Source organism: Nothoprocta perdicaria, unplaced genomic scaffold (genome assembly GCF_003342845.1).
Source record: "Nothoprocta perdicaria isolate Ctin4 unplaced genomic scaffold, notPer1 scaffold_84, whole genome shotgun sequence".
Classification (NCBI taxonomy): Eukaryota; Metazoa; Chordata; class Aves; order Tinamiformes; family Tinamidae; genus Nothoprocta; species Nothoprocta perdicaria.
Genome location: NW_020456132.1, coordinates 1,100,703 through 1,118,660, shown reverse-complemented (window position 1 = coordinate 1,118,660; position 17,958 = coordinate 1,100,703). Strand labels below are relative to the sequence as shown.

The 17,958-nt window shown below is 39.5% G+C and overlaps 1 protein-coding gene across 2 annotated transcripts in view; it reads right to left on the bottom strand.

The window, feature by feature from the left end:
• The window catches only part of MICAL3 (microtubule associated monooxygenase, calponin and LIM domain containing 3), a 102,507-nt gene that overhangs the window by 60,853 nt on the left and 23,696 nt on the right, over positions 1–17,958 (bottom strand). For both annotated transcript variants that reach the window (XM_026052170.1, XM_026052171.1), the window contains exons 17-19: positions 7,981–8,167; positions 5,050–5,138; positions 3,820–3,907 (exon numbers count right to left, since the gene is read on the bottom strand). In XM_026052170.1, the coding sequence (XP_025907955.1) occupies positions 3,820–3,907; positions 5,050–5,138; positions 7,981–8,167 (364 nt within the window). The remainder of the gene's footprint in view (positions 1–3,819; positions 3,908–5,049; positions 5,139–7,980; positions 8,168–17,958) is intronic.

Here is a 17,958-nt window from a genome sequence, read left to right as displayed (position 1 = left end):
TCAAACCATATAAAATACTGTAAATAATATCCAAAAAATCTGAGACACAGTGGTTACAGATTATCAAAGGCAGAGACAGTTGAATAGCAAGTTTTTTTTTTTTCCTTGGCAACAGCAGCAATTTTGGCACAAAGGCAAGTGCGGAAGAGAGAAAAACAGCCAGAGAGACGAGTACAGAGAGGGGTTACAGAATCTGCCACAAGCATGCCACAGTTGAGCAGGACCAAAAGCACAGTAACAGCATTCCCCAGCTTCCTTTCCCAGGAGAGAACGGCACCGCTTAAAAGCTTGTTAACCATGTCCCCAGCTGAAGGGGAGGTCCGTACTGCAAAAGCCACCTTGAATAAAACCTGCCTTTAAACATCCCATGCAACCTTAATCACAGGTTAAGGTAAGGTGCCCTGCAGGCTCCTAGGCAAACCAGACCCAAGTGTCACATAACGGTGATTCCAGCTGCCTGCTAAAAACTCTCAGCTTGCACATCACAGACTGTGCCCTACAGCTATAGTGACTGCAATACAAGGGCTAGACAAACAGCATGTAACACCAACTGAGAGTGTGACTGCACACCCAGGGACTGACCTTCTAGCAAAGCTAACACATGCCAGCGCGGTTAGCAACATCCCACAATAAAGTGCCTGTTGTGACTGATCTTACCTCGGCTGACCACACCTATTGGAGGTTACTTGGAGTTTGCATATAGTTTAAGCTCTAAGCTAGCCAGAAAAAAAAGCTAAACTGACTGGCAGCGTGAAAGTCGGTATGACCGTAAGGGGAAAGCCCATGCACTTTATATTCATTTGGTATTCCAGGTGCCTTGCACAAAGCCTAAAGTTCCCACTGAACAAGCACTTCGCTAACTCAGGACTGAATTTGACTCAGAGAGTACAAAACTTAAGAACAGAAGAGGCTTTTGTCTTCTATATACCCTTTGATTAGTGTTCCCGTTGCACAACTTGCCTTTACCTTCTAAGTTATCTCCATCCAATGGTAAATCTGTGCACTTTGTACTTCTACTTTTCCTTTAGAAGCAGCTGAAGGAAAGGAAAAGCAGCAGCTTTTCCTTTAGAAGCAGCTTACACTACACATAAGGCTAATTCAGCAGTTACTACTGGTTCAGACTTTCAGGGTCTGAAACTGCAAGTGCCTAATTTCACAGCCCTTCACTTACCTCAAGGGAAGTTAAAACATTTTCAGACAGGCAACTTGTGCTTGGGGAGTCCTTCAGACAGGTGAAGCAGAGGCTTAGGAACGGGGCTCTACCGCTTATCTCTGATTGAAGCAGGTTTGTACTTAAAGTATTGGTCTACTCTAAAGTGCAAGTAGAATACCTAGAGTCTCTAACACGTACCATTTAATAAATTGAAATGTTATACACAAAGATAGTTCAAAGTCAGTAGTTACACAGACGTAATTTTACAGACTTCCTTTCATTATTTAGGAATAATATCCTAATATTCCACTGTAATATCAAGCTTAGTAATTCAAAAGTTAATTTTTTTCTTTCCTTTTTTCCCCAAGACGTACTGTGCTGTAAACACATCACAGATGACCTAACCTATCCAGCAAGAACAGGAACTGAGGAGAGGAGGCTGAAGGACATGACTTACATGGGCTAACAGAGAACTGACCTGCATTGGAGATTACCTCTCAAGTGCACTGCATTTAGACAGCTCCTCCCATCTCTTAACCGATTCCCAAGAACTTTACGATGATATACTTAGAACCTTATACTTCACAAAAAATATGAAATCTCATCTACAAATGGATTTTTTTGTGGCAGAAAGGGGAGAATGGCAGTGCTCACCCTTTCACCATGAAAGGTGCTTCTATCATGCACACATGAGCATGCGACACACTACATTGCCTTAAAGAGACCTAACATGACACAGCTAACCTGAGTATTTTTCAACGTACTTGTGTACTACAAGAAGTAGAGCTTTAAAGGAGCCAAAAGCTTTAAAAATGATGCTTCAATTTTGCACTGCTATAAAAAAAATCAGAAAGCCAACAGGAACCCTATATTTCAAGTTTTAACCTTTGATAGAAAGAGCATCCTTCTCTGGAGGAAGTACAGATCTGCTACAGGACTGTGCCACCATTACATAAGGAGAACTGGAAATATCTCATCAGAAGTTTATAGCAAACTGTGGTCTATGACTTAGTGATCACTGAGATAGTATTTACTGAATGCTCATTTACAACTATGAGTAATTAAATTTAATCAGTTGGAAGGACTAAACCAGAGGAAGGAGAAGTTCTGCTAGCACTTGCTTTGTTAAGCTAATTGATATACACAGCTAAGCTCTCTTTCTTCCACTTCTTATACAAATAGCTTCACATAAACCTCCTTCTACTCATATGAGATACTCCATGCATAACAGCTCCAAGAAATATCCTTCCATTCATCTCAAAGAGAAATTGCTTTTACAGAGAGCAATTTTAACTCTAGCTAATTATATAAAAATGCTGTAGTTATGCCACCTGCATACTTAGAACCTACTTCACAAGCAATATGAAATCTCAGCTACGAAATGGCATTTACAAATGGCATTTTTTCAATATGTTTTTCCTTTTCTCCATCCTGCCATCTGGAAATCATCACAAACAAAAAATAATACTATCTAAGTAACTATGTTGCAAGAATCAACTGCACACAGTAAAACAAATTTCTGTTTGACTACATTTGGCTACAGTCTTATAAGCACTTGAAGAATAATATGCAAAGTCAAACAAAAGCGTGATTTTTATCTGCCTGTATGGCTGGTAAGGCTTTTTCCTCAACTGGCACTATGAGGACATTCTTTTCTCAAAGCCTTGTTATCCAGTATGTTCTCTCTCCTAAAACCAACTGATTCCGTTTTTCCAGAGTGTTCTGGGCAGATACTAGAAATCAAATCTCTTCCTTTTTCCAGCATCACTAAATGAACATGTAGGGGCAGGGCCAATGAGCATTTGTAGCACAGACGTTTCTCCCAGGTTAGAAAGAATTAGAATTTTAAGTTGAGAGCCAAATATATTTCACAGGAAGACACACTCACCACCCAATTCCCAAAGCCATGGCAAGGAGCAGCACAAATTCTGGCAGTGAGGGGGGAGCACCATGACCTGCCAGCACCATGAAATTCAAGGAGTTTAAGGAATCCGAGCCCATGAGCTGTCAAAGATACCCAGAAGTCTAAAGGAGATACAATCCAGAGGTAACAGAACCTTCCCCATTCAAGTAACAGATTAATGAAGGAGAATGAGAAACAACAACCAAAATTCAGGCAAACACAGAAATCCAGTTTGTAACTTATTCCAGTCCAGGAAGGATTTTTAACACCAACACTGCAGTGCAGACATTACAGACTAGGTGTCTTTATGTGGGTCCAATCAAAGGATGCCCTTACTGGAATATCTGTGTTTTCCTGGATTTATTTCAGATAACTTCCCTGAAAGAACTGAATACATCTAGGCCCCAAAGCCACAATGCAAAACAATATATTGAGACTTTCACAAAACACCCCAAATTCACACAGTACCCCAAAATCACAGGAGATATACAGCTTACCAAGTTGGGTCACATTAATTCTTAGTGCTCAGCAGGCTGCCCACAGAATTCCCCTAGCATCTGCACAAGAACTTCCGACTGGACATAGAGAAAGGGAACCCCAAAAGCCATCAGCTGACACATGAAAAAAGAGTCCAGAGGGTTCTGGGCTATATGGTGCCCCATCGAGGAAACTGTGCTTTGCAGGTGCTGGCTTGCCACCCTAACTCTGTGAAAGAGGCTGAGCGAGTACTGCACCACCCTGCCAAAGAAGCAAGCAGAGCTACCTGGGCTCCTCTCTGCTGAGGCCGAGATGGAATTTGCCCGTCCATTCCCATCACTTGCCATGGCGTCCTGCAGAGGTCCCTTGGTGTCCTGTAAAAGTGGGGTAAAAAACAAAACCAGGTTAAAATTCAAAATGCCTCAAAAATACTGTTTTTTTCTTCATGTGAGGCATTAAGTGCAGAGCACACTGAACTAGGAATATATCCCCCTGACAATTAAGATAGCCCTTAATCATTGCATAGGCACAGTATGAACAAATATATTGCATCTCAACTTATAGATTGGTTAAAGCTCTGAAAAGCAATCTGAATATCCAAGAAAACCAAAGCAGTGAAACTCCTGAAGTCTAATCTGGGAAACGAAACACATCAAACACTTAACAAAAGTTTCATCTTTGTTATTTATTTTCTGCAGGAAATGTAGCACCAATACTGGGACAGTACCTGTACCCTTCCAAACAAAGTACACTTTTAGCTTGTAGTGATAAAATTTCAGAAAAGGGCAGAAAGACAACCAGAAATGAAAATATAATCTAAGCAAGAAGGACAGCTGCATGCAACTTAACAGAACTCAAATGCAAGCTAACTACCACGTAGCTTGCTTAGAGTAACAGCATGCAATACACTGAAAATAGAGATGAGGACAGAAATTATGTCTAACACCTCTCAGACTGTAAAGGCAAAAGCAGGGAGACCTTTCTCTATGTTTAAAGTACAAATGCTCTGATAATGACAGAAGAGCAAAATCATATCCTCTTTTTCCATTCAGGTTCCCACTAATGCACAGCTAACCATCAGAAAAGCAGGCAGGTCTTATGGCCTTTATGGGCTCTGCAAGTGATTTGGAACTGCATGTCCCAAAAGAAATGAAAAACATTTGTTTCATCTTATGGAAAACCACTAAAGAAACAAAGCAAAAATGAAACTGTAAATACAATGCCTTTAGTCTTTGCATGGAGTAAATAAGATTTTCAGTTTAACAAGAAAACAAATCAAAATCCTATTCTGAAAGGTACAATATATTATCTTACAGAAAGAATCAGGAAAAGCAAAGCAGTGCTTATAGGTGCTTATAGTGCTTATAGGCTTATTTGCAAAACAGCAAACCCCCATGAGAAACAAAACAGTTGGACATGTTTTGACACAAAATGAGAAAACATATGGAAATTCCATTTCTACTGTTAAGAATGAAAACGTACTAACTTCACATGTTAGACGAAAATAAACAGTTACCTTTCCTGACAGAGGAGCCACTGCTGGCCTCTTCCTCTGAGCATAACCAGAGAGCCGGTAACAGTAGTGAGGCTTACAGTAGAATTTACCTGCAAACCAAACAGCAAAGAAGGTTAACAGAAGCACAGCAGTTTAACAAAATACAGATATTCACCTCAGTGGAGCTTCTTTTCTGCCATTTCCTTCGCTCTATCTGGTTTAGTGGCTGTGCATGCAGACAAATACACTAGAGTTTAACTCCAGCCCTCCTCTCCCGCTCCGAGCCACGCTCCCTTCCGCCGGGAGCCCGACAGCCATTTAGCCCCATGTCCCATCAAACACCAAAGCAAAGCTGTGAGGCTTGTGTGGTATCACATGCTAACAATGCGGCAGTGTGTGAAGAACAAAGAAATCATCACATGAAAAGCTGGCAGAAACACTTTTGGAAAAAGCAAGAATGAATGCAACCAGCAGAGGAAGGCGGGAAAGGACCGTGTTAACTCCCAAAGAACCATCTCAAAATGCACAACGGCTGCTTGTGAAAAGAACACTCAACCAAAGAGCCATTTTTGCAATTTCAGTTTCTATGATACTACTAATTTAGGTTTAAATGGGCCTTCATCAGTATCTGAACACTGTCAGGAAGATTCCCTAGTGATTCCCTAACACAAACTGTAAGCGCAGCAAACTGATAGCTGATTGTTATCTTCCAGTGTACCTCCATATATCATCAGGGTGCAGCCTCCTTATTGCTCTCCTACTCCCACAACCTTGCTAATGCATTTCACATTCTCTCTTTTGAGATATCTATGCTTGAATAAACTTCTCTTAGTACTGATCTTTCTAAATACTATTCTCTCCAAATGTCTGCTTCAGGGAAATTTATGAAAAGAGCAACAACCAAAATGTTCTTATACAAATTTCTCGGGCTTTCGGAGCCTAAAACCAGGCACCGACTGTACAGTGCTGACTCATCAGTCCACCCAGCTAGATGAATAGTAACAATGTCTGTACAGCTTCGTTTTTTTCCTGTCAAAGAAAACTCAGAATAAAATATGAACTAAATCTGCAGTAACAATGGTTAGACTAGAGAGGATGCAAATTACTGTTAGGACACATCTGCTTCACACATATATTTATGAAGCCATTGGGCACATAGGAATCAATGCTACAGGTGTGCTGAGACTTCATGTTCTGTGCTGCTTCATTCAGAACATAACCGTGTACATAAATTTGCTCCTGCAGAGATTACTAAACTAGCAGCAAAACGTATTTCTGCCCATACAGCTGACAGAAGATCTGTTTGTTATTGCTAAACATATGATCAGATACTCAAGTCCTTTTGAATGTCCAAAACAAGAACAGTGCCCCCAAACTGTTTTTTTTTTTCCCAAAAATTGATTACTAATGGAGCTGTCACTACTCTTTTCATATGTTGAGTTCCAAATTACCCCTGGTCCACTTAAAAGTCTCAAGCCCTGTTTGGTGACCTTCTGGCCAAGTAATAAAGGGCTTTCTATTCCTTACTGAGAGATTGGTTTGATGATTTTAAGATTCCTCAACTCTTCTTGTGACCAAACAAGTCCATTACTCATGACTGCTATACAGTTCATAATCAATACGTGCATTATTTCAGCTATTTTTTGCCCATTATGCCTCAAAGACGTTTCTATGGCTATTATTCTACATAGCTATGTGCAGTAAACTTTACGAACTTTTTAATCTGCAGCAGAATATTCTGGAATTTCAACTCACGTCATGTCAGTTGAGAATTTTGCTCACTAGGTGGGGGTAAATATTGATTTTCTATCACTTTTCTGTTATTCTGTCTTCTTGAATAGATGAATACTCCATCCTATCTGGTGCAGAATTCCTCCTATTTAACCTCTCACTAGAGCTTCATCAATTTTTACCTGTTTCCTTATGGAGTAAAGATAAATGGCAGCTGTGAGAGAAGGCAAAGGTGTACCTGTTGATATGTATAAAGGTTTATCTGAGATACTTTCTCCTTTATTCTTGCTTCAAAAAATATGAAATTTATGACAGCCATTGTTCAAAGAATGCAACACATGGCTACTTTTTAAAGATGATTACTCCTTAAAGGAGGTGTAGATTAAAATGTATTCCTTTCAATATGCACACTTTGCACTGTTAATGGTGGATTGAGTTTCATCTGCTGCCATATCATCCATTTTCTCAGATTTGCCTGGTATATCTAAAGCTCCCTTTAATTACGTTAGACTCTGTAAGCTGAGACATCAGCACATTCTCTAATCATATTCCCTCCTCTTCAGTCCAACAGACACAGAAAACAAGAGCTATCACTGATTCTTTAGTAACTACTTCAACAAAACTTTCTACACTTATATGATATTCACTCACCTCTACTCAGCTTCCAGGCTCCATCATTCAGTATGATAACAGAACTTAGTCTGCAATGAGCCAGTATCATAGCCCTTGATTACAAAATTGCTATTGTATTTGCCAAAAATAAATGTAGAGTTGGACTGCTGTGATCTCTTCAACAACAAAAACAAAGCTGTTTGCAAGTCTCCCAACATGTTATATTCTTTTAAATGCTTTTAAACGCTATTGTGAAGTGTTTGCGAATTATTGTGAAGTACTGAACTAAGTGCAAAGCATCTACCCTTCAACAACAGTTTCAAAACCCTTTTTAAGTCCTCCAAAATGATTTGCTTCTTTGCCTTCCAGGAGGTATTTCTTAATATTGAATTAATTCCTAATAGCACTATTATTTTGCTGCTAGAGTGATCTGGCCATAGGAGAACAGATCCACACAGTTTCAGCATTATGAGGGATGGTGTCTTTGGAATAGAAGTTGCTCCTTTTTCCAACTCATCAAATGATTTGTAAGTGAACAAAGAGTTGAATTCACTATACGGACTCAAACGAGTGCTAAGATAATTCTGACATAAAGGCAATTTCTCTTACCATCTTCGATATCATAGGCGTAAGATGACAACCGTAGAGTGGTGGCACAGTATTCACACTTGAAGCAACTGCGGTGGAAGAACTTGCCTTCAGCACTCAGTCTTTCCATCACGTAGACTCGTTTGTGGCAGAAGTAACACACATCACTGCCTCCCACGTTTTGGGGGAACTCCTTTTTGAGAGAGCCCTGGACAGAAATGGGCATGAATACATTTATGAGTGTCCAACCTCACCAAGATTCCATGGTTGCATTTTCTCTTCTTCTGTGTGGACACTGGAGCACTTGGATGCTGCAGTTCTTTGACAAAATTCACAGCTTTAGCCAAGACACCAAAAACCTTCATGTCCACAGAACCAGGTTCTAGGATGCCAGCCTACATGTATCAGTAGCAAATTACAGCTCTGGATAGAGTGGACACAAGTACAGTTAAAGCTGTCCTTGAAATTAATGCCTCAAGGAGGCATGCAATGGAAAGGCAAAATCAGAATCAGAAATCCCTCAAATGACAATTCTTAGACCTATATTATGGAAGAGGATCTCTCCTTCAGGAAACAAAACACAATACTAGCCCCAGCAGATCAAACACATCTTCATGAATATGGCAAGCAGTTTCTTAAGGACATATGTACAACCCATGGTCATTAATATCAGATTTCAACATTTTGCAAGGAAAATGAGGACAAGAGTGAGGATGGAAGGAGAAAGGGAAGTCTTTCACAAAGCTGCTACAGACGCCATCAGCTGCAGGCAACAGCTGGACACTCACGTTACACCAGATCTACAGCAGAGCTAATCACAAACACGCAGCGTCTTCTGCACGTTGTCTTACCAGTTCCTTCTTGTCTAGAAGGGTTTTGGGTTGCTCTTTCCTTTGCAGCTGATTAGCTATCTGCTCAGCCAAAGAGCTCACTCCGCCTGTGTACATCTTTATATACTTCTACCATGTGGATGGAATGAAACAAGTGAGAAGTGAGAAAAGGGGAGAAAAATCAAATTAAAAAAAAAAAATGACGAAAATGGTATAGGTTAGGTGGTGAAGAAGTGCAGAGAGGTCAAACCATGCCAAGACAGTGGACAATATGAAGTGAGAAGTAGTAAGAGCAAAGCTAGTGTCATCAGTAATCACCAGTCCAGTACCGACGATAATAAAAAGTATTTTAAAAGTCTACATTTAGCATTCTGTAAGTATTCTGGAAATATATGATGATGGAGAAAACAGAGGGGTTTTCTTTGGCTTGTGGGTATTTTGATGCCTAGAAACCTGAACATACACACTTCTCAAAAAAAAGACCAAATATAGATTAAGGGTTTAAATTCCAGGTAAAACATATATCATCCAGCCTAATTGCAAGTGCTGTACACAAGCCTGTATGTATATGCTTAGCAAATGGAAAGAATCCATTTGCAGAGCATTTGCAGAACAGGAAGAAAATTTCAACTCAGAGATTCAAAAATATGAATTCTTCCAATGCTAAAAGTGCATAAGGGATTCCATTTATATGGAAAGATATAACATCCTCATCCAATGCATTACAGCCACACCTGCATGCATCTGGAATATATACTTGTTCAGCATTGCATGTGGTTTTATACCTACGCTTTTTTTTTTTTTTTTTTTTTTACCTAGTGCCAAACTCTGTAACTTTGGATACTAAAATCCATGCAATATTCCAAGAAACGTAGGCAAGCTGGCTGCTACTTTAGATTGTACAAAATGAGTGTTTGGAAACCATAGTCAGTACAAGAACAGAGGAAGTGCTTTTTACAGGAAATACTTATCACACTTGGCAATAATTATATAGTTAATAAAACTATGTGGTTACAGCTATGTTAGCTCAATCCCACTGCAAACACCATGTATTTGTCTCAGCAGAGCAGCAGTCAGCACACCAAGCAATGTTCTGTGTCCAGACTAAGAAGCACTGTAATGTTTCTAGCCACAGTCTTCTCAGTAAATGAGGATCAGAGACACCCTCCAGCTTTTGGCAAACGTACAATTCCTAGCATAACACAATTCTGAAGGGAAGAAATAAAGTCATAGCTCCGAAAGCCCTTTACCTATATAGCAGAACTTCTCTGAAGTAAGAGCTATTTCCTATAACTAATCACATGATAACATTTTGTGAATGTGATTATTAGCCTTGGAGAATTTTTCAAGACTTCTACAGGTTTTCTGACATGAGGGCAGCAAGAAGCAAAAAGTGCTGAAATCCACCACTACTGAATGGGTAATTCTTTGGGAAAAAAAAAGAAAACTTGAGAACAAAAGTGCTGAGCCATCGCTTATTACTTCTGTGAATGGACTCCAAATCTTTAGTTCTGTGCCACTGCCATCACTAGGCTTTATTTCTGCCCAGATAAAACTTATACCCACTGCTCTTTCAGGCATGTCCACTGACCCCAACCCAAAATGCACAGGATTTACTATTTGCATATGCAAGAAATAACATATAAATTGTCTTTTGTAATTTTCTAACTTCCTTATTAGTACTTAATTAGGGTGTGCGTATGTCCAGAGATAAACTTCACTGTCATATATCACACTTGTTGAATATATTTTAAATGGTGGAAAATTTAAATTTTCTTCCTTTCATCCAATGTTGTTCTTAGAATGACAAATAAAATCATCTGTCAAGATTTTCCATTTTCCTCTGAAAGACCAAAACCATCTGTTTAAACTTTCTTAAAGATAAGTCAAGCTTTTGCTTAGGAAGCAAGTCTTTTTAATACAACCTTTCTTTTAGTTGAAACCACGTTTCTATTGAACAACTTTTGATATGAAACCTCCAGCCAACCTTACCACAGATGTTCCAGGATATTTAGATTTCTTAAAGCACATACAAAGTTCTGTATATGAGAAGGGATTATGCTGATCTTAACTCACAATAGCCTGCACTATTTGGTGTGCAGAATGAAGTTCCTGCATCTTTAATGCTTAGTTCCTTAGTTTCCCGTCCCCTCTTCCCTTTTCTCATACATCATATCTAGCCTAAAATCTGTATCTTACGTGAAGCATTTTATCTTTCCTTACTTAAGCTAAGGCCTTCAACATCTACAATCTTCTGCAACATTTTGAAGAGTGGGCAAGGAACCCACTCCCAAATTTGGGTCAGAGCAAGATCCTGCTGTTTGCTTTAGGTATGACAACTACAGCTAGTTCACATTCCTGGTGATTTTTCAGAAAGTTGAAGTATTTTGTTTCATACTCCCCTTCAAGTATTTATGCTCAACATCTCATCAAAAGCAGCAAGCAAAAAAATAAAAAAGCTTTACTCCCGGGCTAGAAGACTATCAGCACTGAGAAGAACTGATCTGAGTGTGAGGCTTACCAGAAGCTTTTTCATTTACATCAAATCTGCAACGTGCTTAGTGTCAAACTGCTTTATAGCTGAGAATAACCTAGCTAAGCCACGGGTTGCCTCTGGCTTCTCAGCAGGACACTGCATAGTGCAGGTGAAGCACTGCAAGCCCAGCCAACTCTTGTGGCGTCTCCTTGGCTGGTGGGCCTGGGTGGAGCAAGCAGACATAGCAGAGTGCACCTTGCAAGGCTCAGGCTAATGCTACCTGTCGAAGAGAGTCAGATGAGGGTGAAGAAGGACGATTAGAAGAACGGAGGCTAAGGGAGAGCTCCCACTGGTCAACAAAGAAGCGGCGAGACGGTTCAGTCTCGGGCTATAAAATAAAATAAAGATCAAGACAGTCATACAAGGCTACGGAGGATAAAACAGGAGAAAATAAAAACAAAAATGCAGGCCATTCTGCTCACTATGAAAAGCTTTCATAAAGATTCCTATAGGAAAAAATTGAAAAAAAAATGTCCATCACACCTTACTTTTTTCTCTAGTGAGGTAGAAACTAATAACTGTTTATTTTATACACAGATATTCTGTACTTAAGACCATCAACATTTACTCATATTGCTTTTTAAAAATTCTTACTTGGCTTTCTTCTTTCATTGCTTTACTTTTTCTAACAAGTAAGTCTTTTCTAACAAGTCTTTCTTTTCTTTAAATCCCATGCTATAATCTATCTTCTGTACTGTTCCAACATCTGTTTCCTCTTTTCCGTTCTACCCTGCCCCCTTATCCTTTTTTTCCACTGTGTTATGTCTCCCTTGTATTTTCTCTCTCCTAACTGTATGAATATATTAATGGAACAGTCTCAAAATAATTCTTCTTTTGCAGTCCAATGCTGTTAATCCTTTTTACCCTTACAAGGACCTTTAAAATACTAGAAAGCAACACAAAAAGCAGGATAAAGGTATATAAGCCTAGATGTTATCTTCTCTGTCATCCTTTCAATTGGGTAGTGAAATGCACAATGCCAGTTGTTTCATCCATTAACAAATAGAGAGAAGGGTATTTAAACTAGTCTTCTTACCCAGTATTTCCTGGCTTCTTCTAGATTTCCAACATCCTATTTCAAACCCAAGCAGCTGCTCACTCTTTCTTTCTCGAGAACAGCTTCATGGATTTTAAGATTATGGCCCCAAAGAAGAGCAGTTCAAAAATGACCTACGGCTTATAAATTTCATTTAGACATGGCTTGGTAAAGTTATGTCCCAGAACTCTGGGCCTGTTTATATGCAAGTCAATTAAGGCAAGAGAAGATAGGTCAATTCCGGATGGCTAACTTAAAACAACAATATCTGGAAAAAAAAGTAGATGGCATTTTCCAAAAGCACTCTCCTTTTTGCCAAATGCTCAACTGAAAACATAAATAGGGCGAAGAAACAGAAACTAAAGAATTCGCTGCTCAAACTGACACCGTCCCATAGGTCAGAGCAGACACATAGAAGACAAACTTGAGCACAAGAACAAAACAAAAGTTTCCACTGGAAACAACGAAAATCTGCATGAGTTGCCAACTTTCCTGTTGGAACTAAGAATACAGGAAGTATGGAAACAAAACCAGTACTGCAGAGCCAGAAATGCTTGGAAAGTGCAGATGTTCTTGTGCCCAGAAGCAAGCAGAACTCGTGAGCAACCGACTGGTAAAAGACAGCTGTGAGATGGTTTGATCTGGAGTCCAGTTCTTTTTCAATATGCACTCTGAAGCTTAAAGAGTGTTTCTTACCTTATTGTTGATAAGAGTGTTTTTTGAAACAGAAATGTTGTCATTTCTCAAGGAAGAAGAAAGTTAGGAACTGTCAAGTAGGATAGAAAACTGCAAAAATAGACTGTCTTTTTAACTATATGACTGCAATGGCTGCTGTATTTGGGGGGGATTTTTCTAGTCCTCTGCCCCCGGATGTCACCAGCATCCAGAATTACAAACTGATGCCCACCACCCAACAGACAGGGTCACCTGAGTCACCTGAGGCCTCACTGCGGGCCTGGGCTCCAGGAGGGCCGCCAGCTGACAAGCCCTTTGCTCAACATTCTCAGGCACTTGGTCATCAGAAATAAAACGAAGACTTCTCTGCGAGATAAGGAATGAGGAAGGAAGTGAACAAACAGGCAACAAAGCCCCAAAAGGAACAGACACTAAACTGAAAGCAAGGCCAAAGCCAGAGAAGAAGGCATGAAATTCACATGCAGAAAAGAAAAGCTCCCAACTGAAGATTGTTTTTTCTTCCAGCGTACATTGGATTACTGTTGTGAAGAAGTCCTAAATTCAGGCCTTCGAGGCCAAGAAAAAACAGCAAGGTTAAGCATTATTCACAACTCTTCCCACCTAGCGCAGCTGCAGCCCAAAACAAACAAGTGCATAGCCTCTCTCTGGCATTACCATCCAGAAAAAGCATTTCAAATCAAAAGATGTGGCTTTATCACACACAAAAGGAACTCCATCCCTTGTACTCATTTTATGAGTCAGGAATCAGGGATTTCTTCTACATATTGAGACCTGGACATACCCGTGTTTCTCAGACTTTCTGCACAGACACACTCATTTCAGGGGTAATGTAGCTGAATTATCATAAAGAATGAATCAATCTCTTTTATGATGCTAGGATGCAAGAAGTTGAATGTTTGTAAACAAAAAGTGAACGTGATACTTACCGAAGATGGGATTTTACAAGACTGGCCGGCAGAAGCAAAGCATAGGACAGCCAAGCCATCATGGAAGTCATCAGCCTTGCTGACTTCCACTGTCCTCCTTGCTCATGCTGCACTGTCATGTCAACGGACACTAGGCACAATATTTAACACCTCTGCTATTCTAGGCATCTTTATCAATCTTGCTAACCTGCTGTATGGTACACTTCAACGACACAGAAAAAAGAGCTGGCTTGTGTCCTGCTGTTGGAAGGACAGGAGTGTCATTCATGTCACATAGCTTTCAGCTAATGTGTTTGTAGAGATCAAAAAATAATAACTGAGAAACTACAAATGTGCACTCATGAACAAATTTCAAGCTAAATCTGTCAGGAATGCTAAGGTACTGTTTGATAACTGGTCTTCAAAAACAGAGCACAAAACTAGGTTCACACCGAATTAATGAGAAGCACATTTCTCATTCAGATATGGTAATAATACTGCCTATTTTCATCTGCTCTCAGTTCCTCCCACTCCCTCCTCCTAGATCATTCTCCCTAAAACTAGACTCTGCTACAGGGCTGCGGGGTTCTGTGTCCCTGCAGACATGTGCTTACTCATCTTCCATGGCCTGTCCGAAAACATTCATCCCAAAACAGTCTTCTGTATAGGATGTGTTTTGTAAGTTACCAGAATTTTATAGCTGGCTGTTGTTTATGCCTTAATTAATAAAATGGCTTAGGGGAACGCCACTTAATATGTCAATATGAATTGAAACCAATTTTTTTAAGAGTCTGTCTTTCTTTTACCCATGTTTCTGTAGACATGCTGTTAAATATCTCATTGTTAAGGCAGCATCAAAGACTCTAGTACTAAACAATGGCTCATCATTTTTCCTTTTACTCTATCCTGTAGGATGGAATGCCAGTTGTTCAACGAACCAGAAAGCAAGCAGTGGAAACAATGCAACCACGTTCTCATGAATTAGCACAAAACTTAACTCTTCCTCTTCTGCTATAGCCACAGCACACGCCAGTAAAGAGGTGTAAGAGAAGAAGAAGAACGGGAAGAGCTTAAGTGCTAAATCTGTGGCAAAATAAACATATTTAGCAAACTGTTGATGAAGGAAGGCTTGTGAGGCATTTATGTTGGCATCACACAGAAATAATTGCTCCTAACTGACTCTGAGCAGTTACAGCGTGTTAACAGCAGCATTAGGACAAGTGTGTACGCGCTCCCCAGTCCGTTTGCTCTCTGTATTGCACACATCCATCACTGCATTGTGTTATCAGCATCCATGCCATTTGTTCATGCTCTTTACCCTTTCCTGGCTGGGACTCTGCTCCCCAGGAGAGTCAGCGCCACGTTCCCTGTTTCTCTGCAGGCAACAAATTATGAACTTAGTAACAATCAGAGACCATATTCCTCATCAAAACACACTTAATCTGAATATTCTTACAGTGCAGGTAGAAAAGAGGCCATAATAATAACATAATAGCTTATTAAGAAGAGTATTTTAAAACTGGCAATAACAACTTGGTTCCTGTAGAGAAAATTCAAAAACTGGTCCACACATATTTATATCAGGTCAGTTAACCACTGTATATTACCACAATGTAATGAGATTAGTATGATAAGGATGATTAAACACTCAATACAACTCACACTGTGATATTAGACCGAAGCAAGGAAATAGAAAACTTAAAAGAAGTGGTGGAATGAATGCATTAAAAGCAGAGAGGTATAGTTTTTAAAAGAACATCAGTGTAACAAGGACATAGATCCATCTGACTGTCTACAAGGCATGGGCCAAGACAACTTCAGGAGAAGAAATTATTCAAAAGGGAAAAAAAATGTCTCCAAAGAGAGACCACTCAGTAGTTTCTAGCAAACTGGTTCTGCAGCAGAGGAACTGAAGAGCCCTCAGAGTTAAAGGAAGAAGCTTTCAATTTTGTAATCTATTTGAGAAAAAAGATGGGGAAAAAAAAACCTATACAAGGTGGAAAACGATCAAAGGACACTTGAGCTCAGCAGTAGTCAGCTCTCATGACTGAATTATGCAAACAAGACACAAGACAAACAACAGATAGGAAGAGAAAGCACAAAAAAAAAAGTCTTTAGTGACAGCAAGACAATTTTTCCATATAGAAAAAAAAACTCTATGGATTAAAACTAAGCATTTAACTGCAATAGTTTCACTGTCAATAAACTGATGGAAAACCCTAAATCTTCTCCAAAATTATCTGTTAATATCTTCATTAAAGGACCTTGGTGTAAGGAAGAATTCAGCTATCCCGTCTTTGATAATCTAATTCCACATTACACTCAATTCAGTCTAAATGAACGGTGCTGATGAAAAGGGCTGTCCTCATCCTATCCTATCTAGTACACTTAGAGATGTACTCCTGTATCCTTTCTTGCATCACGCTGTCCACTTGGGTACCAGAAAACTAATCACGTTTTCTTAGGACAGTTTTCAATCAGATTTGTAAACTGCTTTGACTTATCTTGCATCTGCACAACCTGACACAAGATAGTCAGCAGAGAACGTGTGGTCTGGAGAGGGACTAAATTAGATCACATTAAATGTAACATGTAACTACACTCTGAGGTGTAAGAGCAGTAAGGCAAGACAGACTTTATGCCCCAAAATGGACCTAAGTTGGCTAAAAGGTGACATGCCTTTATACAGTTTACAGGCATGCAAGAGTTCAGTGAAGAAATGTTTTCCATTTACGGGGAAACTTATCTGTACAACTTCTATTTAAAGTCATGGGTGGTCCATGGAACTGCAACTGCCTTTTTATCACCTGAGGATTAGTTCCAAATTAATCGGGAAGGAGTGGAATCTATTACTGTGGGGAAAAAGGAGTTAATAAAAAAATAAATTAATAAATTTTAAAAAAGAGGATGAAATTGATCCTGCTGAAAAGTACAACGACCACATACAACAAAACACAAATATTAAAAGATTTCAGGTAATATATAACTATAGAAGGACAACAGATACTTGCTCACAAACATCTGGAAGCACATTTATATATGATGTTCAGAACAGCTATTCCTACTCCAAATTAAAACTCAAGAGACACTGAACACACACTTTTGCAAGACACAAGGTAAAAGAGAAGGACCAAACTGGACAAGCCTACACTATTACAAAACTCCCCAAAAGTACTTCATGCAAATAATCCTGAAAGAGTTTCACGGATACACGGGCAAATTCTCAGTTACATTTGTTTACAGGAAGAGGGGAAGAAAGCTGCCCTTTCTGTCCCTGCGCCACTAACCTCACTTGTCCAAAACCTCACTTATCCCAAAAAACTTCCTGACACTTAAAGATATATATGCAATATAGCTTCAAGCTCTAATGCTTAGATAGAAGCATACCTACTGAATTTTACAGTGCATATATGCACTTCAAGGGAAGTCTTGGCCCCTGTATTTCACTTGTGCCCGGCTGCTACTTAAAACTGAAAACAGCTACTTTAACTACAAATGTCCCATAGCAAAATCTCAGAATCTACGCTGCATCAGATAACCATCATGAGCATATTTCTGCTGATTTAATGTCAGCCTATGTTTTTAACCTAAGAGCTTCTGGTAACTGATCTAGTCACTTGTACAAACAGTAATGAAGAGAGAGGGACAGAGCATGCAGAGGGAATCACCTGCTGTCTGAGACACGGTGGAGAGGAAGGTGGAGTGGAAGAAGAGAGCATGATCACTTTTTTGGGGCAGGTCCGAGAACGTTCCTTACTCCTCATCTTTTTTTTTTTTAACAGAGAAAGAAAAAAATCATAATAAGTATGTAAAAGCTAAGGTAATGTTACAAATAGCTTTGAATGAGACAGGCTACAATCTCAGAAGTGCATTAACTGACACAAAATTTTACGATTGTTGAAACAGTCTGGAAGTCTTCACACTAGGCTGCTCTCTTTGCTTCAGAAGAACTACTTATTGTTGTGCCCTGTAATGTTTAATAATATCCATCCTGCT